General features: G+C 36.9%; 1 protein-coding gene across 1 annotated transcript; it reads right to left on the reverse strand.

Moving 5' to 3' along the window:
- Positions 1-975: 975 nt before the first annotated feature.
- Positions 976-23,194, reverse strand: adora2b (adenosine A2b receptor). The gene is made up of 3 exons (XM_067407930.1): positions 23,110-23,194; positions 22,473-22,942; positions 976-3,437 (listed from the first exon to the last, which is right to left on the reverse strand). The coding sequence occupies exons 2-3, from the start codon at positions 22,790-22,792 to the stop codon at positions 2,708-2,710; spliced, it is 1,050 nt and encodes a 349-aa protein (XP_067264031.1). The 5' UTR covers positions 22,793-22,942; positions 23,110-23,194; the 3' UTR covers positions 976-2,707.
- Between the last annotated feature and the right edge of the window lie 1,542 nt (positions 23,195-24,736).

Below are 24,736 nucleotides of genomic sequence, written 5' to 3' on the forward strand. Positions count from 1 at the left end.
ACAAAGGTGAGGAATACAAAGAAAAATGCATGGTGCCTACAGTGAAACATGGTGGTGGCAGTGTTCTTATTATGGTGCTGCTGGTGTCGGGGAGCTGCATTTCATTGGTGGCATCATGAATTTTCAGTATAGAGCAGTACATCTGTGAGAGAAGATGCTACCATCACTCCATGCCCTTGGTCGTAGTGCACTTTTCCAACATGACAATGATCCTAAAACACAGATCTAAGGCCACTGTTGGATTTCTGAAGAAGAACAGGGTGAAAGTGATTCAATGGAAAAAGATAGATGTTGCAAAATGTCGCCTACTTGTTAATTCCATGCCTAGAAGACTTGGTGCTGTCATAAAAAATCATGGAGGCCATAAAAAGTACTAGATGTAGTAGTTTTTGTTGTGGGATGTACTCATTTTTGCATCACCTTAATTTGAGTAAAACTAAAAAATGTGTAATCCAAGTTATATTATTAACCTTCTTCCATGTTATAAGTTAAACAGTTGTTACGGTTGCCTTGAGCCCAACAGAACCGTGCTCTTGCCCACCTCTTCCAAGTGGGCCAGGGCCGGCTAAACGAACCGCGCCCAGGCACATGACTTTATGAACTTCTTTACTTGAAAGATTGATAATATTAGAGAGAAAATTATAACCATGCAACCATCTACTACAGTATCGCATCAGACAGTGCATTGTAGTGTTCCTGAAGAAACATTTCATTCATTCACTGCTATAGGAGAGGAATAATTGTCTAAAATTGTTAAATCATCAAAATCAACAACATGTATGTTAGACCCTATATCAACATTTTGGAAATTGTCTTTGTGTTTTTTTCAAAGGGGGTGTACTTATTCACACTGAGCACTATATATATATATATATATATATATAGATATATATATATATATATATATATATATATATATATATAATGTGTGTGTGTGTATATGTATACAAACACACATATATATTTTGTGGGTAACACTTTACTTGAAGGGGTGTGCATAAGACTGACATGGCACCTTCATAATCATGACATGACACATGTCATGAATATGAAGGAGGCTTTATGAATGTTTATGACAACTGTCATTAAGTGTCATTCGCTCAATTATGTCATTTTTAATGCAAAGATGACATTGTTTGAGATGTCCGAGTTATGACAACTTGACATAAACCAATACATCATAACCTGTCATGTCTTTGTCATGACAACTTGACATTATTTAGCTTTATGGGTTAACATTACATGAAACTGTCATGTGGTTGGTTTTGACATTGGCTGTCATGAGGCCATTATAATAGTCTTTTAACTAGTTGGTTATTACTATTAGCATTCATATGTAATAAAATAATGTAATGTTAACCCATAAAGCTAAGTAGTTTTTTAAGTTTGATAATCAATCTGCCTGTCATGTTTATGACAGGTTATGATGTTTTGCTAATGTCAAGTTGTCATGACAAAGACACTGACAGGTTATGGTGTTGGTTTATGTCAAGTTGTCGTAACAAAGACATCTCAAACAATGTCATCTTTGCATTAAAAATGACATAATTGAGCGAATGACATTTAATGACAGTTGTCATAAACATACAGTATTTTAAATAGTTGTTTCAGATTTTTGACCCCTTTATGTAGATGTGATGGTCTACATTTGTGTATGAGCATAATAGTCATGTAGTTACTGGGTGTAAAAGGGCCTCCTTCAAAGTGGCATTTATTTCAAAAGAATATAGCTATGTTTATTAGTTTTTATATTATAAAACAATATTACATAAAATTCAGATAATGAGTATTATGACACTTTTTGTTTGGAAATCCAATACATTTTGAGGTGTGCCTATCCAAATACTATTGGGGTCAATGTACAGTATGTGTATCAAGATATCTGTGGGAGTCATTTTGGTTTCAGATATGAGACTGAAGTTAACTGTGGATTGGCCAGTACTGCTATACTGCAGCACCTTAGAAAACATGCCCTTTAAATGATGAAAAGACTAAAAGTGGGGTAATTTCTTTTTATCATTGGCTATGTACATGGTTTTCTGATTGATTTTCTTTCTGTTATGGGTCCTTAAGAGAGCAGCCAGAAAAATGGAGCGCAGCTGGAAAATGGAGCGCAGCTGGAAGAAAAAAGTTTTTCGCATTTTTTTCTCCTATTTGGCAGCTTTGCATCTACTTCATGTGTTCCTGAGCAGTCTAAAACAATCATCTCAATCATTTAAAAAAAATAAATAATAAAAAAATAAAACGCAAGAAGTCCTAATACATTCAAGCATCCAGACACAGTTTCTTTGTGTACCCTGTTCCACAGTGGTGTATTCATTTGATGTGACTTATAATTTCAGATTGTTCCTCTGGGCTGTTCTACAGACGAGTGATCATTGAAGATTTAACTAAAGCTGCCCAAGATTACTATTTTATTGTTCTACAGGATCTTCATGTAGGTTTCTCATATGTGGTTCAGTTCATCGTTCAGTATTTCCAGAGACACACTGATGGCTCTTAGCTTATAATATTATAAATATTTAGATGTGTAGTGATAGAGGGTTTTTTTCACAGTTTAATCCTGAAAATGTTAGAAGGTGTCCACAATATAAAAGAAGGTTTTCACAAATAGTGGACCACGCTAGATATCATCTTAATACATGATTATGTTGTTTGCAGTTCATTGGCCTGTAAACATTTCTCTCAAATATTTTGACAAAAACGTCTATAGTAGAGGGTCAATGGTCATTGTAATCTGGTCTCTGTGACTGCTGCTTCCATTGGAGCTGTGATACAACTCGTCTTGTCGACAAAGGAAATGCCGGTTCAGAATCTTCCTAAAAGTCACTCTGAACTCCCGAATACGGTAGGCGTAGATAATGGGATTGACGGCGGAGTTGGCGTGCGAGAGGATGATGGCAATGTGCATGATGAAACTGGGTTTCTCCAGCTTGCTGTAGAAGAGAGTGAGGCAATTCAAGATGTGCACAGGCAGCCAACAGAGAGCGAACAGGCCCACGATGATGGAGAGAGATTTAGCGGCACGTATTTCCCTTTGCAGCAGGCCATGGTGGTGATTCTCGCCATTACTCACACTGCATTTGAGCTCAATCTGACGTAGCTGTTTACGTGCTACTGTGAAGATCTTGATGTAAATGCCCAGCATGATGAGCAGGGGCGGCAGCACGCAACCGAAGAAGTTGAAGTACACCATGTAGCTCATGTCCACCACGTTCTCGAAGAAGCACTCGAGGCAGCAGCTTAGCAGGAAGCCTGTTTCCATGTCAGCAGCATCACTGCTGTTGCCAGTCTGTATAGAACTGCTTTCATTTCTGGAACAGGACAATTCTTTACGGTTCCAGCCAACAAATGGAATGAGTCCAATGATAAAGGATAAGATCCATAAAATGGCAATGATCTCTCTTGCCCTTTTCCCTGTGACAAGCTCCTTATACCTGTACAGAGGAGTGAATGTAGAACAAAGATGAATAAATAAACACTTGGCAAATTTTGGAAAAATATTTGGCTAGTGATTGAGTTAATTATGTTGCCCAAAAGTCTGAGAACACTAGTAAAAATTCTTATATTTGCATGTACTTGCATTAGTAAAATATATGCAAAAGAGGGTTTTAAATTAGATTTGGATTGCCAGATTTCAGTGTGCTGGCTAAACCAACCGTCTGCTAAACTTTTTCACCTAGATATTATCACATAGAGACTGTGTCTGTGCCCCAAATTAGTAAATACAAAAAAAAAGCATTTAAGGGTAAAAAGGTAATTGATGTTCAACTCTATTAGAGTTAGACCACACGTGTCAGGACCCACTCATTTTCGTAATCATACTTTAGATCTAATATTGTCACATGGAATCGATATTGATGCCGTTGAAATTCTGCAGCAGAGCGATGACATCTCACATCATTATCTAGTCTTGTGTATACTACAGAGATGGAAAATGGAGTCTGCGACTTGGACTCGAGTCACACTTAAGTTGCAAATATAAACAACTTGCGACTTGACTTGGACTCGTGAACTACTAACTCGAGACTTGAATTGGACTTGTGAACTACTAACCCAAGACAGAGACTTCTGGTGGTGTGACATTCCTGATTACGTTCTCTATTTACTACCCCATATGATGATATGAAACACCACATTTTACTATCCATTCATTCCCAAATATGTGCTGCAGCAGGGAATCACAAATCATCTCTAAACACACCAAGCCAATGAGCGTGTGTCGCATCTGAGGGCACGCAAATTCATCACCCATTAGAAAACTTGTTAAATTAACAACAAATAATAACAATATAGCCAAGCCTTACCTTACGATAAACTTTGTCATTTCATTTGAAAAGCAATTTGTGGTCCATGCAGCTTGCTTGTGGTCCATTTTCAAGAACTACATCCTTTTCATTTTTTTTATTTATTTTTTCCCCAAGTATTTGATAATGCATATAATATCCAGATTTACCATGTTAAATTGTATTTGGAATGAACAAGCACTTCCATGCGCATTTTATGACCCTGTCCGTCTGACTCATTTCCACAGATCGGTTTGTTAAGTCGCAGTGTGTTTATTATATCACCTTATCACTAATGAGACACACAGATGGAAATGTTGTTCGTTGTTTGGTTTACTGTAATGCTTGTCTATACCTAGGTTTTGTTACCACCGGCGCTGACTGGAAGACTACATTTTCCAGCATTGCTTGAGATCATATAGCTCAAAATACACAGCACTTTTTTCCTTGCAGTTTGTTCTAAATTGTATAATTTTGTATAATTTAGAAAGTAATAGAAATGATTTAAGTAGTATTTTGTGTGCTTTATTGGATAGTTTTAAAGTAAAAGTAATCTGTTTTGATTTTTAAATACACTTTTAATTACAATAACAACTAGCTGAAAAATATATATTGATGAAAATAGAACAAATATTTGACTTGAGACTTGACTTGAACCTCAAAGACTTGAGACTTGACTTGGACTTGACTTGGTCCTCAAAGACTTGAGACTTGACATGGACTTGATCGCAGGGACTTGTGAACATGTCTGGTATACTACATTTAGCCAAGGCTGTAAAACCGCCAACCTGCCACAAATATGGTAGAACTATCACTTCTACCATGAAAGATTGCTTTATAAAAAACTTCCTGATCAGTTGAATCTCTTTACCATACCATATAGCTTAGAAGAACTCGATATTGCAACAGAAACTACTAACCCTCTCTTTTCCAGCACAATAGACTCAGTTGCTCCTTTGAGCTTAAAGAAGATAAAGGAAATTAGTCCAACACCATGGTACAACAAGCACACTTGAGCCCTTAATAGAGCAGCCAGAAAAATGGAGCGCAGCTGGAAGAAAACAAACTAGAAGTTTTTCGCATTTTGTGGAAAGAACACATCTTTACGTACGGAAAGGCCTTAAAAACTGCCAGATCTACTTATTTTTCTAATCTCTTAGAAGAAAACAAACACAATCCTAGGTATTTATTTAATACAGTGGTTAAATTAATGAGAAATAAAGCTTCAACTTCTGATATTTCCAAACAGCACAGCAGCAATGACTTTATGAACTTTATGATAATATTAGAGAGAAAATTATAACCATGCAACCATCTACTACAGTATTGCATCAGACAGTGCATTGTAGTGTCCCTGAAGAAACATTCCATTCATTCACTGCTATAGGAGAGGAAGAATTGTCTAAACTTGTTAAATCATCAAAATCATGTATGTTAGACCCTATACCGACTAAGCTATTGAAAGAGATGCTTCCAGAGGTCGTATATCCTCTTCTTAATATCTTTAATTCATCTTTATCACTAGGATACATACCTAAAACCTTTAAGCTGGCTATTTTTAAACCTCTTATTAAAATAGGTTTAATACAGGAAAGCATGGTGTTTTCACTGTTATGCTGATGATACTAAGCTCTATATTTCTTCACGCCCTGACGAAAATTACCAATTCACCAATTCAAGCTGATTTAAAAAAAAATTGGATGAGTAATTTCCTACTACTAAACTCAGAAAAAAACAGAGATTCTAATTATTGGACTGAAAACTTCTGCACGTAATAACCTAGAATACTGTCCTAACACTTGATGGCTGTTCTGTTAAGTCTTCGTCATCAGTTAGGAACCTGGGTGTGCTCTTTGATACCAATCTTTCATTTGAAAGCCATGTTTCTAGCATTTGTAAAAACACATTCTTCAATCTTCAAAATTCTTCAAAATATATCTAAACTATGACATATGCTCTCAAGACAAATGCGGAACAGTTAGTTCATGCGTTCATGACCTCAAGGATAGATTACTGTAATGCTCTACTGGGTGGTTGCCCTACTCGCTTGATAAACAACTACAGCTGGTCCAAAATGCAGCAGCTAGAGTTCTTAATAGAACCAGGAAGTATGACCATATTAGCCCTAGCCATTGTATAGATTTTAAAATCTTGCTAATCACTTACAAAGCACTAAATGGTTTGGCTCCACAGTATCTGAGCGAGCTCTTAATGCATTATAGTCCTTCCAGTCTATTGCAATCTCAGAATTCAGGCCAACTGATAATACCAAGAATATCAAAATCAACCACAGGCGGTAGATCCTTCTCCTATTTGGCACCTAAACTCTGGAACAATCTTCCTAGCATTGTTCGGGAAGCAGACACACTCTGTCAGTTTAAATCTAGACTAAAAATGCATCTCTTTAACCTGGCAAACACATAATAGACTATCAATTTATGTTTTCAAATCCATTAAAGGATTTTTAGGCTGCATACTGAGCCTGGTATCTCCCAAGGTTTTTTTCTCCATTTTTATCACCTGTTTGTCACCTGATGTCACCTGTTGGAGTTTGGGTTCCTTGCCGCTGTCACCTTTGGCTTGCTTAGTTGGGGACACTTTATATTCAACACTGTTTTTCATCTGCCTGCATTGACACCATTGTATACAAACTACATTACATTGATTTTTACAATGGAATGAAACAATACTGAATTTACTTAAGCTGGACAATGGCACCATTTTCTTTAAAAGTTTACCTATTTACCTGTTATCACTGTAAAGCCGCTTTGACACAATCTGCATTGTAAAAAGCGCTATATAAATAAAGGTGACTTGACTTGACTCGCTTTTAGACTTTTTGATCCCACTGTATAAACATTAATTTCATAAAGTACCAAAAGCCTAAGTTTAAGAATTATTTCTCACACTGTAAATTTATTTCCTTATATATTTCACTTTTTTTAATTCTATTCAAAGGAATAAATGGATTTCAACATATAGTTGCAAGAAAAAGTATGTGAACCACTTGCAGAATCTGTGAAAATGTGCACAATTTTAACAAAATAAGAGAGACCATACAAAATGCATGTTATTTTTTATTTAGTACTGCCCTGAGTAAGTTATTTTACATAAAAGATGTTAACATATAATCCACGAGACAAAAAAATAGCTGAATTTATTAAAATGACCTAGTTCAAAAGAACCATTAATTACCTGGATGATCTACGACTGTTTTTTGTTTGTTTGTTTGTTTGTTTTGTGTGATGGTTGTTCATGAGTCCCTTGTTTATTCTGAGTAGTTAAACTGAGCTCTGTTCTTCAGAAAAAATCTCCAGGTCCCAAAAATTCTTCAGTTTCCCACCATCTTTTGCATATTTGAACCCTTTACAACAGTGACTGAATGATTTTGAGATCCATCTTTTCACATGGAGGACAACTGAGGGACTCAAACACAACTATTAAAAAAGGTTCAAACATGCACTGATGCTTCAGAAGGAAACACGATGCTTTAAGAGTTGGGGTGAAAACTTTTGAACAGGATGAAGAGGTCCAAATTTTTCTTATTTCGCTTGAATATCTTTTTTTTTTTTTTTCATTTAGTACTGGCCTTCGGAAGCAACAGAAGATACTTGCATGTTTCCCGGAAGACTAACTAAATACAATTTACCTTGGATTTTCAAATTCCAAATGTTCTCACCCCCATCTATTAATGCATCATGTTTTTTTTTTCTGGAGCTTCAGTGAATGTTTGAACCTTTTTCAAAAGTTGTGTTTGAGTCCCTCAGTTGTCCTCAGTGTGAAAAGACAGATCTCAAAATCATTCAGTCACTGCTGGAAAGGGTTCAAATATGCAAAAGATGGTGGAAAACTGAAGAATCTGCAGGACCAGGAGATTTTTTTCTGAAGAACAGAGCTCAGTTTAACTGCTCAGGACAAACAAGGGACTCATGAACAACAATCACAAAACAAAACAAAACGTTGGTCATCCAGGTAACCACACACAGTATTAAGAATCAATGGTTCACATACTTATGAATGGGGTTATTTTAATAATTTCAACTATTTTTTTTGTCTTGTGGATTATATGTAAACATGTTTTATGTAAAATATCTTATATTATTCTGCAAGTGGTTCACACACTTTTTCTTGCAACTGTATGTATTGTTCAAAATAACTATACTTACAAAAATAAAAGGCCACTTTGTGGCTGTCAAACATTTGTAGTGAACTATACTCTGCTAGAACACCTGTGAGAACTTTAGAACAACTGATTTCATACATCCACTAAAAATCACTGCAACACCAGCTGGTTACAATTGCTCGGACTCAAAGGAAGTTAGTTCTGACAAAAAGCTTGTGAATCATTTGTTTGTAGCCAGTAGCATTATATTTTGTCTATAATGTAATGACATTCATGAATGTTTAAGTGTAATGTCCAATTACTTCTCAAGGTCACTGTATATATCTATATATAGAAAATTTGAGAGGGTGAGAGAGAGGAGAAAAAGCTTCACAGTTCAAGTGACTGATGGCTTAAGCTTTCACTTGGAGGTGCTTCATCAGGCATCCTCAGACAGCTCTGATTCTGCTTCTACTGATGGACTGAAGTGAGTAATACACGAGGTGCATTATTCATTGCACCCACCATAACCTTTCTTTGAGAGACCTGGACTGCCACAACCATCAGTGGTGCTGCCCCAGTGACAGATAGAGAGGGGGTTGGGAAAGCACTGAGAAAACACCACGTTTTTCTGCAGATAACTACATTATGTTATGTAATCATTGCTGTTACTGTTCCATACACTTAGGACAGTGTTGGAAATAAAATATAAATGGAAATGGAAATAAAATATAAATATTAGATAAAACTGTGAAAAAAATGAAAATTAGAAATGGTAACTTGGCAACTAACTGAAATAAGTTGAAATTGCAGTACAAAAGTTACTAATACCTAGCCTAAACTAAAACTGAAATATATATATAAAAGAATATCCTGACAATGATTCGGGGGTGGGGTGTTTTGATTTGGGCTAGTAAACACCTAGCAATCACCCAAAACACCCTAAAGAGTACACAGCAACCTCTTTAGCAACTGCAAAGGCAATCTACAAAACCCCTAGCATTATAGCAGAAAGAGTTTTTGGGAAAGGGCTCAGGAAAGAGACATCACCCATATCAGCACCATGGCTCAATGTGTAGTGCATGTGCACTTACTGCAAGGCCATTGTTTTGACTTCTAATTCTGCACATTATTTTCTCCATCCTTGGCTTTTTTTTCTCTTTTTTTTTTTTGTAGCACATTATTTAAACCATACTCTCTAAAATCTTTGTTCGTTTCAGATTCAACAATACATGATGTCATTGCATTTAGATCCAAGAGCACAGTCTCCTTTTGTTGGACATTTCTTTCAGTTTTAACACTTTTTTTCCCTCTTATAGTGCCAGCTTCCCTCTACTCTCAGGGCACATGAATGGAGAAAAGAGTGGATTAGTTGTGGCATGACAACAACCCACTGGCATCCCAATCGCCCTCTTTCTCTTTCACCCCTGCACACAAATCCCTCCTCTAACCCTTCTGTTCTTCAGCTGCCTTGCTTCCGTTTTAAACCACAGATCTCTGCCAACAGCCTCCAGTGAAAGTGAAAATGGTTTACACAACAGCTCTAAAGGAAGAAGGTCTCATCTGCTTTGCTCTTAACAATGTGAGCAGGTGCATTAAAACAATACTTCATCCCCAAAAAATATTATGTTGCCAAAGAAAAAAAAGGCCATCCAAACTAAAAAGTGTTGCAATCCTGACAAAAATTTTATTCCAAACACTCTGTAATTATGTAATTAATGGTCATTGGTTAAGGATATTGTCCTCAATTCCCATATTTTTTCACACTATTTTTTTTTTTTAAAAGTCAATACAATCTATTTATTTTTAGGAAGGGTCATTGAATTCTCAATAAGAACATTAAACTGATCATCAAAAAATTATCTTATCATTTACTCACCTGTATGAATTTTATATTTATTTTTTATGCAGAACACAAAAGAAAATATTATTGAAGAAAGCTGGTTAAAAAACTGGCAACCGGTTTTTGACCAATATGACCACTGATTTCCATTGTATGTTCCACAGAAGAAAAGAAAGTCATACAGGTTTGGAACAACATGAGGGGGGATAAATTAAGACAGAATGTTCATTTTTGGGTGAACTATCCCTTTAAACAAAAAAAAAAAACAAACAACAACAAAAAAAAACACAAGCATCTGCCTGTATTAAAAATACATGTGTGTGAACAGATGATACAGCATGCACAACTAAAAGGGTGTCCTGCCATTAACCACCACTTCTTTTGATTTAACAGTTAAAACCAATGACTCAGAGGAAAAAAATGCTCCTAACAGTGGAAAGACCATCTGATTCAAGCCCACATGTACATTTATATAAAGTAGCAGCCTACTGTTTTAGGAAACTTGAAACCTATTTAAATCCTTCAGCCAGAGGACATGCAGATAAACAGTCGGCACTGAGCTTTTGTGTTTATACACAGGAAAGGAGATGGAGAGAGAGACAGATGAGAGCGGAGAATGTGTGCGTGAGAGAGAGACATGGTGGTCCAGTCTGGTGAATGAAAACCAAAGTGGGAATACTGTCTGACAGCACTGTGAGGAATCTTGTTTCCTCTTGGATCATCTACTAACAGCGATCGAGCCAAAACCCTGTATTTCCAGTAACTACGGCATAACTAGAAACATACGTTCATCTTGCCCATGAAACAGTGAGAGTAACATGACCACCCAGGATCTGAGATGATTTGGAAAGTAGGGTTGGAAATCTTAAGAAATGTTCCGATTCCAGTTCTGATTCCGTTTCTGCCTAACTATTCCGGTTCCATTAAAATAATTAAACAACCAATAAAAAATATTAGTAAGGGAAAAAATGCACAATACTCAACTCAAACAGTCCTTTTTTTGTTTATTATTCTTGTAAAATAAATTTAACAGACTGCTAATCTCAACAAATTCACTTTACAATAACACTTTACAAATATAGCTGCAAGCAGCAATTCGGGGCCAAGCCCCAGTAGGGGCAGTAGCGCAATACGGAGCAGGAAGAGCAAAAACAGCAGAAATTGAATGTACATGCAAAACATCTGGTTCAGAAGGACAGGTGGAAATGAAATGAAAATCAATAGAAGTTCAGAGAACGAACACGGAATGAACTAAAATACTTGTATCTCATTGAAGAGGAATAAAGATTAGCACAATCCTTATTTGGATAAAAAAGGTATCAAAATGACTCATTGCACACAATTGTATAAAGGAACCCCACACAAGATTCGAATCCACGACCTCCGGGTCCAAGGTCCATTTCTCATCTCATTGCACCACTGTGCAAGTGAATGTTTCCACACCTGCCGAAGTTTATTAGTTCATGTGAAAATGAACTCAAAATGAAGAATTCTTATAAAGCTGCACTTTAGATCATTCTGCAGCTCATCATGCTGTAGTGCAATACAGAGCAGGAAGAGGAAAAACAGCAGAAAATGAACAAACATGAAACAGCTGGTTCAGAATTACGGGCAAGAATGAACTCAGAATGTACATAAGCTTAGATGAAAATGAACACAGCATGAAACAAAAAGCATTTATTTCTAATCCAAGAGGCAGTAAAGGAATCAAAACACACTATTTTATAAAACCGCTCCACCTGGGATTCGAACCCACTAACTTCGGATACAGGGCTCTTCAGATAACTGGCTTTACACATTGAGCTACTTGAGGATGCACATTCAACAGACTGTGGAAGAAACCTTTTAGTCTAACAAAGAATTCACAAAAAAAGCATTACTTAGCATGCTATCCATATTAGCATGCTAAGCTAACTTAATGCTAATGAAACTCATGGTTAACTTGATAACTGAAGAGCCACATTAAAGAGAATGACAACTGGTTAGCATGCTAAGCAATTAGCATGCTAAGCTAACTAGCATAAGACAACAAACACAAGCAAGGTCACATTCAGAGATGAATATCTTGGGAATGGTAGCGAATATCAAAAATCCATTCAGTCATTTCTGTGCGGCTCGGTCCAAAGATCACCTGAGCTGATTTTGGACAAAATTGGACAAAAATTGTAGGAGGAGTAGCGAAAAAACTGTTTTTGATTTAATTCAATATGGCAGACAGGTACATTTAAGGAAAATGACAAATGACACATTGTCGGAATCGGCATAAGCCAGGGAATAAAATGACATAAAGCATACACATTTTGGAAAGTGTTTTCAAAAGTTATAAGTGGTTTTGCAATAATCATTACATCTGTGGAACAGTAGGTGGCGCTGTGTTGAAACTTCTCAGGTACTAAGATATGTCAAATTGTTTAAAAGTTATTGCAATTTATGACAAAATTCAAAATGGCGGACACGTGGTTCATCCGATGTTGACGAATTCGATATCCTCGGATTCGGCATGGCACAGGGAATCCATAGACACCAAGATCTTGATTTTCTAATAAAGTGTTCAAAAGTTATTGGCCAAAATAGCCATTTTTCAGATCTCATGACCTGTAGGTGGCGCTGTTCCCAAATTTGGCATGGAACCTCAGATCATGGTCTTGATCAAGTGTACCAATTTTAGTTTTGATTGCTCAAAGTTTGGCCGAGATACAGCCTCTATAGCAATTTTGGGTCAACCTCGTTAACTTGGTGACATCATAACTTTTGAACAAAGATGAATAAAAAAAATCTGTTCAGTCATTTCTGTGCGGCTCAGACCAAAGATCACCTGATCAAAGTTTGGACAAAATTGGACAAATTTTGAAGGAGGAGTAGCGAAAAAACGGAATACTGTACTTTTCAAAATGGCCACTACTGTACTGGGTGGAGACTTAATGTAAGATATTGAATGTGATCAGTATGAAGAGAGGAATCAGTTGTATTGACATTCATTTTTCTGGAACAAAGGGTTCAAAAGTTATAACCTTTACAAAAGTGAATATTTGAACTGGTGGTGGCGCTATAGACTTAGTCCTAGATACTCCAAAGTTGGTCAAATTACTTTTAATTACTATCACTACAAGCATGCCAAATTTGATAATTTTCCTTCTTATGGTTCATTGATTACCATACAGGGGGAAGAAGAATAACTACGAATTTGGACATAAAGGAATTGCATGTGATAGCTTCAGATTAGACCAGTTTTAGGCAGAATGCCTAGAACAGACACAAGTTCTGCATCTTTTCCTGCCACAGTACCTCATGCGGTCTGGGCATGTGTCACACTGAGTTTCGAACCCACGATGCAGAGCATTCGGGATCCGTGGCGTAACACATTGAGCTAATCAGCCATGCAAGTTCATCAGTATGCTAAGCAGAGGTTTCAGTGTGAGAAAGAGTTCACAAAAAAAAAGCTTCATAGCATGTTAACCATATTAGTATGCAAAGTTATTTAATGCCAACTAAGTTTTGGTTAACCTGTTGACTGAAGACCACATTAGAAAGAATAGCAATAGTTTAGCATGCTAAGCAATTACTGTGCTAAGCTAACTAGTATAAGACAACAAACACAAGCAAGGTCACATTCAGAGATGAAAATCTTGGGAATGGTAGCGAATATCAAAAATCCGTTCAGTCATTTCTGTGCGGCTCGGTCCAAAGATCATCTGAGCTGATTTTGGACAAAATTGACCAAAATTTGTAGGAGGAGTAGCGAAAAAACTGTTTTTGATTTAATTCAATATGGCAGACAGGTACATTTAAGGAAAATGACAAATGACACATTGTCGGAATCGGCATAAGCCAGGGAATAAAATGACATAAAGCAGACAAATTTTGGATAATGTTTTCAAAAGTTATAAGCAATTTTGCAAAAAACATTATATCTGTGGAACACTAGGTGGCGCTGTGCTGAAACTTCTCATGTACCTTCAGGACACTCTGATGGTCATATGTACCAAATTTTGTGATGATATGTCAAATTGTTTAAAAGTTATTGCAATTTATGACAAAATTCAAAATGGCGGACATGCTTTTCATCCGATGTTGACAAATTCAATATCCCCGGATTCGGCATGGCCCAAGGAATCCATAGACACCAAGATCTTGATTTTCTAATAAAGTGTTCAAAAGTAATTGGCCAAAATAGACATTTTTCATATCTCATGACCTGTAGGTGGCGCTGTTCCCAAATTCGGCATGGAACCTTAGATCATGGTCTTGATCAAGGGTACCAATTTTTGTTTCGATTGCTCAAAGTTTGGCCGAGATACAGCCTCTATAGCAATTTCGGGTCAACCTCGTTAACTTCGTGACATCATAACTTTTGAACAAAGATGAATAAAAAAAATCTGTTCAGTCATTTCTGTGCGGCTCAGACCAAAGATCACCTGATCAAAGTCTGGACAAAATTGGACAAATTTTGAAGGAGGAGAAGCGAAAAAAAACAAATACTGTACTTTTCAAAATGGTCGCTACTGTACTGGGTGGAGACTTAATGTAAGAAGTTGAATAGCATCAGCATGAAGAGACGAATCAGATGAACTAAATTTAATTTTTCTATGACAAAGAGTTCAAATGTTAAAACCGTTAGAATGTTGAAATTTTGAACTGGTGGTGGCGCTATAGAGTTGGTTCTAGAGACTCCAAATTTGGTCCAATCACTATTCATGAGCATCTCTACAACTGTGCCAAATTTCATCATTTTCTCATGTTCCGTTGATAGGGCTGCCATAGACTCCCATTCGGGAGGAAGAATAATAATAAATATAGCTGCAAGCAGCAATTCGGGGCCAAGCCCCAGAAGGGGCAGTAGCGCAATACGGAGCAGGAAGAGCAAAAACAGCAGAAATTGAATGTACATGCTAAACAGCTCGTTCAGAAGGACAGGTGGAAATGAAATGAAAATTAATAGAAGTTCAGAGAATGAACACGGAATGAACTAAAAACACTTGTATCTCATTCAAGAGGAATAAAGATTAGTACAATGCTTATTTGGATAAAAAAGGTATCAAAATGACTCATTACACACAATTGTATAAAGGCACCCCACACGGGATTCGAACCCACAACCTCCGGGTCCAATGTCCATTTCTCAACTCATTGCGCCACTGTGCAGGTGAATGTTGGCACACCTGCCGAAGTTCATTAGTTCATGTGAAAATGAACTCAAAATGAAGAATTTTTATAAAACTGCACTGAATGTTATATTTAATAACTACTTTAGATCATTCTGCAGCTCATCATGCTGTAGCGCAATACAGAGCAGGAAGAGGAAAAACAGCAGAAAATGAACAAACATGAAACAGCTGGTTCAGAATTACGGGCGAAAATGAACTCAGAACTTATGTACATAAGCTTAGATGAAAATGAACACAGCATGAAACAAAAAGCATTTATTTCTAATCCAAGAGGCAGTAAAGGAATCAAAACACACTATTTCATAAAACCGCTCCACCTGGGATTCGAACCCACTATCTTGGGGTGCAGAGCTCATCAGGTAACTGGCTTTACACATTGAGCTACTTGAGGATGCACATTCAACAATCTGTGGAAGAGAACTTTTAGTGTAAGAAAGAATTTACAAAAAAGAATTACTTAGCATGTTAACCATATTAGCATGCTAAGCTAACTTAATGCTAATGAAGCTCATGGTTAACTTGATAGCTGAAGAGCCACATTAAAGAGAATGACAACTGGTTAGCATGCTAAGCAATTAGCATGCTAAGCTAACTAGCATAAGACAACAAACACAAGCAAGGTCACATTCAGAGATGAATATCTTGGGAATGGTAGCAAATATCAAAAATCCATTCAGTCATTTCTGTGCGGCTCGGTCCAAAGATCACCTGAGCTGATTTTGGACAAAATTGGACAAAAATTGTAGGAGGAGTAGTGAAAAAATGGAATACTGTACTTTTCAAAATGGCCACTACTGTACTGGGTGGAGTCTTAATGTAAGATATTGAATGTGATCAGTATGAAGAGAGGAATCAGTTGTATTGACATTCATTTTTCTGGAACAAAGGGTTCAAAAGTTATAACCTTTACAAAAGTGAATATTTGAACTGGTGGAGGCGCTATAGACTTAGTCCTAGATACTCCAAAGTTGGTCAAATTACTTTTAATTACTATCACTACAAGCATGCCAAATTTGATAATTTTCCTTCTTATGGTTCATTGATTACCATACAGGGGGAAGAAGAATAACTACGAATTTGGACATAAAGGAATTGCATGTGATAGCTTCAGATTAGACCAGTTTTAGGCAGAATGCCTAAAACAGACACAAGTTCTGCATCTTTTCCTGCCACAGTACCTCATGCGGTCTGGGCATGTGTCACACTGAGTTTCGAACCCACGATGCAGAGCATTCGAGATCCGTGGCGTAACACATTGAGCTAATCAGCCATGCAAGTTCATCAGTATGCTAAGCAGAGGTTTCAGTGTGAGAAAGAGTTCACAAAAAAAAAAAGCTTCATAGCATGTTAACCATATTAGTATGCAAAGTTATTTAATGCCAACTAAGTTTTGGTTAACCTGTTGACTGAAGACCACATTAGAAAGAATAGCAATAGTTTAGCATGCTAAGCAATTACTGTGCTAAGCTAACTAGTATAAGACAACAAACACAAGCAAGGTCACATTCAGAGATGAATATCTTGGGAATGGTAGCGAATATCAAAAATCCGTTCAGTCATTTCTGTGCGGCTCGGTCCAAAGATCACCTGAGCTGATTTTGGACAAAATTGGACAAAAATTGTAGGAGGAGTAGCGAAAAAACTGTTTTTGATTTAATTCAATATGGCAGACAGGTACATTTAAGGAAAATGACAAATGACACATTGTCGGAATCGGCATAAGCCAGGGAATAAAATGACATAAAGCAGACAAATTTTGGATAATGTTTTCAAAAGTTATAAGCAATTTTGCAAAAATCATTATATCTGTGGAACACTAGGTGGCGCTGTGCTGAAACTTCTCAGGTACCTTCAGGACACTCTGATGGTCATATGTACCAAATTTTGTGATGATATGTCAAATTGTTTAAAAGTTATTGCAATTTATGACAAAATTCAAAATGGCGGACACGTGGTTCATCCGATGTTGACGAATTCGATATCCTCGGATTCGGCATGGCACAGGGAATCCATAGACACCAAGATCTTGATTTTCTAATAAAGTGTTCAAAAGTTATTGGCCAAAATAGCCATTTTTCAGATCTCATGACCTGTAGGTGGCGCTGTTCCCAAATTTGGCATGGAACCTCAGATCATGGTCTTGATCAAGTGTACCAATTTTAGTTTTGATTGCTCAAAGTTTGGCCGAGATACAGCCTCTATAGCAATTTTGGGTCAACCTTGTTAACTTCGTGACATCATAACTTTTGAACAAAGATGAATAAAAAAAATCTGTTCAGTCATTTCTGTGCGGCTCAGACCAAAGATCACTTGATCAAAGTTTGGACAAAATTGGACAAATTTTGAAGGAGGAGTAGCGAAAAAACGGAATACTGTACTTTTCAAAATGGCCACTACTGTACTGGGTGGAGACTTAATGTAAGATATTGAATGTGATCAGTATGAAGAGAGGAATCAGTTGTATTGACATTCATTTTTCTGGAACAAAGGGTTCAAAAGTTATAACCTTTACAAAAGTGAATATTTGAACTGGTGGTGGCGCTATAGACTTAGTCCTAGATACTCCAAAGTTGGTCAAATTACTTTTAATTACTATCACTACAAGCATGCCAAATTTGATAATTTTCCTTCTTATGGTTCATTGATTACCATACAGGGGGAAGAAGAATAACTACGAATTTGGACATAAAGGAATTGCATGTGATAGCTTCAGATTAGACCAGTTTTAGGCAGAATGCCTAGAACAGACACAAGTTCTGCATCTTTTCCTGCCACAGTACGTCATGCGGTCTGGGCATGTGTCACACTGAGTTTCGAACCCACGATGCAGAGCATTCGGGATCCGTGGCGTAACACATTGAGCTAATCAGCCATGCAAGTTCATCAGTATGCTAAGCAGAGGTTTCAGTGTGAGAAAGAGTTCACAAAAAAAAAAAGCTTCATAGCATGTTAACCATATTAGTATGCAAAGTTATTTAATGCCAACTAAGTTTTGGTTAACCTGTTGACTGAAGACCACATTAGAAAGAATAGCAATAGTTTAGCATGCTAAGCAATTAATGTGCTAAGCTAACTAGCATAAGACAACAAACACAAGCAAGGTGACATTCAGAGATGAATATCTCGGAAATGGTAGTGAATATCAAAAATCTGTTCAGTCATTTCTGTGCGGCTCGGTCCAAAGATCATCTGAGCTGATTTTGGACAAAATTGACCAAAATTTGTAGGAGGAGTAGCGAAAAAACTGTTTTTCATTTACTTCAATATGGCAGACAGGTACATTTAAGGAAAATGGCAAATGATACATTGTCGGAATCGGCATAAGCCAGGGAATAAAATGACATGAAGCATACACATTTTGGAAAGTGTTTTCAAAAGTTATAAGCGTTTTTGAAATAATCATTACATCTGTGGAACAGTAGGTGGCGCTGTGCTGAAACTTCTCAGGTACCTTCACGACCTTCTAAAGGTCATACATACCAATTTTTGTGAAGATATGTCAAATTGTTTAAAAGATATCGCAATTTATGACAAAATTCAAAATGGCGGACACGTGATACATCCAATATTGACAGTATCGTCGGATTCGGCATGATCCAAGGAATCCAAGATCTTGATTTTCTGACAAACTGTTCAAAAGTTATTGGCCAAAATAGCCATTTTTCATATCTCATGACCTGTAGGTGGCGCTGTTCCCAAGTTTGGCATAGACCCTCAGACCATGGTTCTGATGATTGCTCAAAGTTTGGCCGAGATACAGCCTCTATACTAATTTCGGGTCGACCTCGTTAACTTCGTGACATCATAACCTTTGAACAAAGATGAATAAAAAAAATCTGTTCAGTCATTTCTGTGCGGCTCAGTCCAAAGATAATCTGATCAAAGATTGGACAAAATTGGACAAATTTTGAAGGAGGAGAAGCGAAAAAAACAAATACTGTACTTTTCAAAATGGCCGCTACTGTAATGGGTGGAGACTTAATGTAAGAAGTTGAATAGCATCAGCATGAAGAGACGAATCAGATGAACTAAATTTAATTTTTCTATGACAAACAGTTCAAATGTTAAAACCGTTAGAATGTTGAAATTTTGAACTGGTGGTGGCGCTATAGAGTTGGTTCTAGAGACTCCAAATTTGGTCCAATAACTATTCATGAGCATCTCTACAACTGTGCCAAATTTCATCATTTTCTCATGTTCCGTTGATAGGGCTGCCATAGACTCCCATTCGGGAGGAAGAATAATAATAATATAAGGGAAAACGTACAATTACAATAGGGGCTACAGCCCCTTCGGGGCTTGGCCCCTAATAAAAGGGAAAACGTACAATTACAATAGGGGCTACAGCCCCTTCGGGGCTTGGCCCCTAATAAGGTTCATTAGTTAACATCAGTTAACTACATTAACATGAAATAATAAAATAAAAATTCTACAGCATTTATTAATCTTTTTTAATGTTAATTTCAACATTTTCTAATACATTATTAAAATCAAGAGTTTTATTTGTTAACATTGGTTAATGTACTGTGAAGTAACATGAACAAACTATAAACAGCTGTATTTTTATTAACTAAACGTTAACAAATACAGTGACAAATGTATTGCTCATGGTTAGATCATAACAAATTAACCTTGTTGTAAAGTGTTACCACAAATTCAACACAAATAAGATGCTTGAACACACATGTAAGATCCAGACAGGTGAAAAAGATGACATTTTTGTAAGTTGGATTCATAAAGACATCACTTGTTTCTGAAAGAATGATTCAGTGATAGATACATTTCTAACAGTAATTTGTTGCCACCTAGTGGCGTAACAATGCAATCAATACAATCGTTATTTGAAGTCCAGTTACCTACAGAAGATGATTTATTCTATTTTGATCGGTAACAGCGTTTCTATCTGAATAATAAACACGAGCCCCAGTAAAGTTTTGCTGTGCCCCAGTAAAATTTCCTGATAAATCCTGTGCATCCTCTTCAATCATACACCTCGGCCCGCCCACTCGCTGTGCTCCTCCTTCACTTTCCTCATGGAATCCTCGACTTGGAATCAGACGATTATTCATAATATGACATTGTAGCGGAGGAGAGGTAGCGCTTAACTCTGTGATGAGTAGCATGTGAATTTGCATGGGGCACAGTTTAACATGTCTTAATGCTTCGTTTTTTTGAAAACGCTGTATTTTTAATATATTTTATCTTTATTCTACACCTCTGTTTCCACTGTCATATGAACGGCTCGTTTGACTTTCCTGCTTCTATGAAGCCACTCCCTCCGAAATATGCAGTGTGCTCAGATTGGTCAGCAGGTTGGTAGCTGGCCCATTGTATCGTGATTCGCTGAAGCATCCGGAAACGACACGCCCCTTACCATTCGTTGCTTCAGTGAAAATGTAAATAATAGCGTCTATATTGCTGTATCAAATTGAGCCCGAATTAGACCCAGATAAAGAGGGTCAAGCTGCAATCGCGGCATTTAAAGGATGTTTATGAATGGTATTTAATTTTGTATTTGTGTCAAAGTGTTTAGATATACTCTGAACACTTTGTGCACACCGCTCGCACCCAGTGTACACAACTCTTCCGCTTCCACATGCTGCACCACATGGCCTCGCCCACTTTATTGCGTGTTCCCGGGGGTGTGTTTTGCACGGTTTATGATGTCACCAACCCGTTGTAGTCCAAAACCGGCCATGTTTGTAGAAACATTACACACTAACTAAAGTTAAAAAAGTGAAATCGCATTTTAATATATATATATATATATATATATATATAGAGAGAGAGAGAGAGAGAGAGAGAGAGAGATTTTCAGGAATTTTAGACGTTATATATGATCAAGTGTCATATAAAATATAAATTTGCATTGATGAAGTTAATCTTAATCTTAAAAAAAATCTTAAAATTACCATGGTAAAACAGAGTTCCAATGTACAAAAATAAAACATTGTGGGGCCTTGTGCCCCATTGATGATCAAACTCTAAAAACACCCCTATTCCAACACTGTTAATTCAGAGAAACTGCATAAACCCAAGCTATATGCAATTTCATAAGTGTGCTAAAGCAATTACATGCACACTTGTGTGCCAGTTAATATTTAATGTTATTCTTTTATTCTTTACAATAAATTTCTACTTATTCCAAAGAAATAGGATAGCACAAGCAACACTGAGCAGTGTAAAAGGTGTCACTCTTTAAAATGCGAGCTTCAGATTTGACAACATTTACATTTTAGCTAGTTTAGCTAACATTTACAAATTTACAAGATTTGGCCATTCAAAGAGTTAAAGAAAAAACTTAATTTACCATTCCTTTGTCCTTTTACATTAAAATAATTCTGTGCAATGCAACGATAATGAATATATATATTATATATATTATTAACTTAATTGTACTTAAGAATTGCCAACTTATCTTCTCTTCGTAGACCATTTTTGCTTAGTCCTAATCGTTAAGATTTGTTGTCATTGCCCTGTCCTTCATCATCAGGGCCTTCTTTGACAACAAACAACTTTCTTTTTAATCGCCCTCCTGAGATTAACAGATTAACACAGATTAAGAAAATCAGACTGATATATCCATTTCAGGAAGCCGAGTTCAGTAGGCTGCGTATGCCATCTTCATGCTGTCCTGTCTTTCAGTATTTCACCTTTGATAAGCTAGATGAACTTCGAACGAATTGCAACAGAGGACCGAGCATCAAATTCATCCCATAGGCTGCTCTATCTCATAGGTGGTTACTCAATATAACCGTCTTTCAGGAAAGATGATGGTCATTTTGTCGTGTGTTTATAAATATGGATAAACTAAATAATACTTATGAAAATTAGTATTGTAATGAAAATAATGTACTGCTGAAAATGCCGAAGACATCGAAGAACAGATTCATGCCATGGTGTCACGCGCAGAATGTTGTGCACGCGCGTGTAAATGCCAAAGCTTGTTTCAAAACAGCTATGAAACTGTATATAGTAACGTTTTTTTTCCCCCATTGTAATTTTAGAACCAGTAGTGTAGTAATTAATCATTCAGTGATAATGAAAAGGAAATTCTAATAACGAGAAACACTCACCTCAAGGGGATTTTTACAGCCAGATATCTGTCGATGGCAACTGCCAGAAGACTAAATATTGAACTTTGAGTCAATACCAGAACAAAACACGCCAGAAAAAGACATCCATAAAAGTCTGAGCGCAGACCAATGCTTATAGTGATGGCAAAAGGGATGGCAAGACAGCCAACTAGAATATCTGCCACGGCTAATGACACAAGAAAGTAATTGGTTGCATTCTTGAGAGTGGAGTTGATGGTCACAGCCCAGCACACCAGCACATTACCAGCGATTGACACTACGGCGATCACCAGCTCAATAGCGATGTACAGCGAAGCCATTGCTGCACACTTCAAAGAGAAACACCTTTAGATAGTAGGCTAGTTAGGATGTCATGAGTCTGTCACTCTGTGTTGTTTGTCCACTGGTAAAAGATCCAATTTGCAATAATCCACGGATTTCCAAAGTCTGTGATTTGCCAACACGGCCATCTGTTGGTGTAAAAAAAAAAAAAAACACACAACGTTATTTGTATTCATTCTCATACATTGTATCCTTTCTGACAGATTCCTAGAGGCTCCCACTGACGAGAAGAAAGTTATTACAGAAAGTTACAATAATATATGTGATTTGGATGAGGTAGTGTGGAGACACTTACCCTTTTATTGTGTGACGTTCCTCTTTAAACTGGCTTGCATTTGTGTCCTAAGGTGCATGTTGCAGAAGCGGTAGGGAAGTAATGTGACGCACGGTGAGCGCAACACATGGCTTTTCAAGCAGCTCGCGGAAAACAGTCAGAGCTCTAGCTGTACATTACAGCTCTTGGCCACGCCCCAGCCGCGCGAGCGATGCGCTGGCACACAGAGACTGAACAGCATCAACAATTTCTAATAAAAACACACATTTTAGTATGTTCGCTGGCAACTATGATAAAGAAAAATGAATGAATGAAGAATAAATCCAGTAAAACTAGATTTTTCTTTCCTGAAAGAAATTATAATAGAAGACCAGGGATGGTAGTAACACTTTTTGTTTGATTGTTTGCGTTAGATCTCACAAAATGATACACGGTAGCCACATTTGTCTACTATAAATAAAACTGACTTGGACATGTGACGTTTTCACAACACAATCTCAGATTATAAGGTAATGCAATATACAAAGAGTTCCGTTGTTACAACCTACTACTGGGATGAGTTGTAACACTAGCTGGGCATAACGATTTGTGATTTGCTGAAATAAGATCTGGCTCATGTAAAGCTCAGGTAATTTATTGAAGAGCAAAGAATTATAATTTTTTAATATAGTGAACAAAATAAAGTGACAAAATATTAATTGTATTTCTTTTAGGACTTTAAATTTAACACACACACACACAAACTGCAGTGAGAATTTGTGTGTGTGTATAGGTCTACTGTATCCCTGTCACATTCAGTCACTAGCTATGTTGCCATCCACCTATTTTTTGTGAATTTTGCAATATCACACAAAAAAACGCTGGATGGAAACGCCAAGATGCGCATACATTCTAAATAACACACACACACACACACACACAACATATGCGCTAAAATGAGGCGGATACGGTTTTTTACTGATAAGAAGGCTTATAAACTACAATAAAATCTTATTTACCACATAAATCCCTTGATGCGCAACAAAAAACTCACATGACTTTTCCTTAATTTGAGAGAATTTGACTGATACTGGACTCATTGAGAGCTAACTGTTTTAGCATTTGGGTTTGAAGTTAGCGTGAATGCAAAGCGTCAAATTCAATAAGAGAAACGTCTCGGTTACGTATGTCAAGTCAAGTCAAGTCAAATTTATTTATATAGCGCTTTTACAATTGGTAATTGTTTCAAAGCAGCTTTACATATTAGAAGCACAGAAAAAAAAGGGAAGTGGTTAAAACTGTACAAACAAGCGTGGTAATATGTAACATATACAAGATGGTGCTACATTAAGCCAATGTCGGCTGACTTCCAGGGGTGGAAAAAACCCCCTAGGAGAAAAACCCAGCGTGCTAGCACTGGGAAAAAAGTCCTAGGAGGGAAAAAACCCCTTGGAAGATATATATATGTAAATGTATATGGAGATCAAAATCTGAATTGTACATTTTTATTATAGAGATTAAAAATCGATTATATATAAATATATGTAAGCGGATACGGGGATCCTGGGCTACGTTGTAGTCTGGTCCAGACGCAGGTTCTCCATCTGACCTGGATACGGCCTGGATCCAGCACCTGGCAAACCTCAGGATAAGCAGAGAGACAGATATT

This window comes from Chanodichthys erythropterus, chromosome 13, assembly GCF_024489055.1.
Source record: "Chanodichthys erythropterus isolate Z2021 chromosome 13, ASM2448905v1, whole genome shotgun sequence".
Taxonomy (NCBI): Eukaryota; Metazoa; Chordata; class Actinopteri; order Cypriniformes; family Xenocyprididae; genus Chanodichthys; species Chanodichthys erythropterus.

Bases quoted from the DNA above. Each gene is read 5' to 3' on its own strand.
- adora2b (XM_067407930.1), bottom strand. From the start codon at position 22,792: ATGGCTTCGCTGTACATCGCTATTGAGCTGGTGATCGCCGTAGTGTCA. The intron at 3,438-22,472 runs GTGAGTGTTTCT...TCCTCTGTACAG, and splicing joins GCTGTAAAAATCCCCTTGAG to GTATAAGGAGCTTGTCACAG.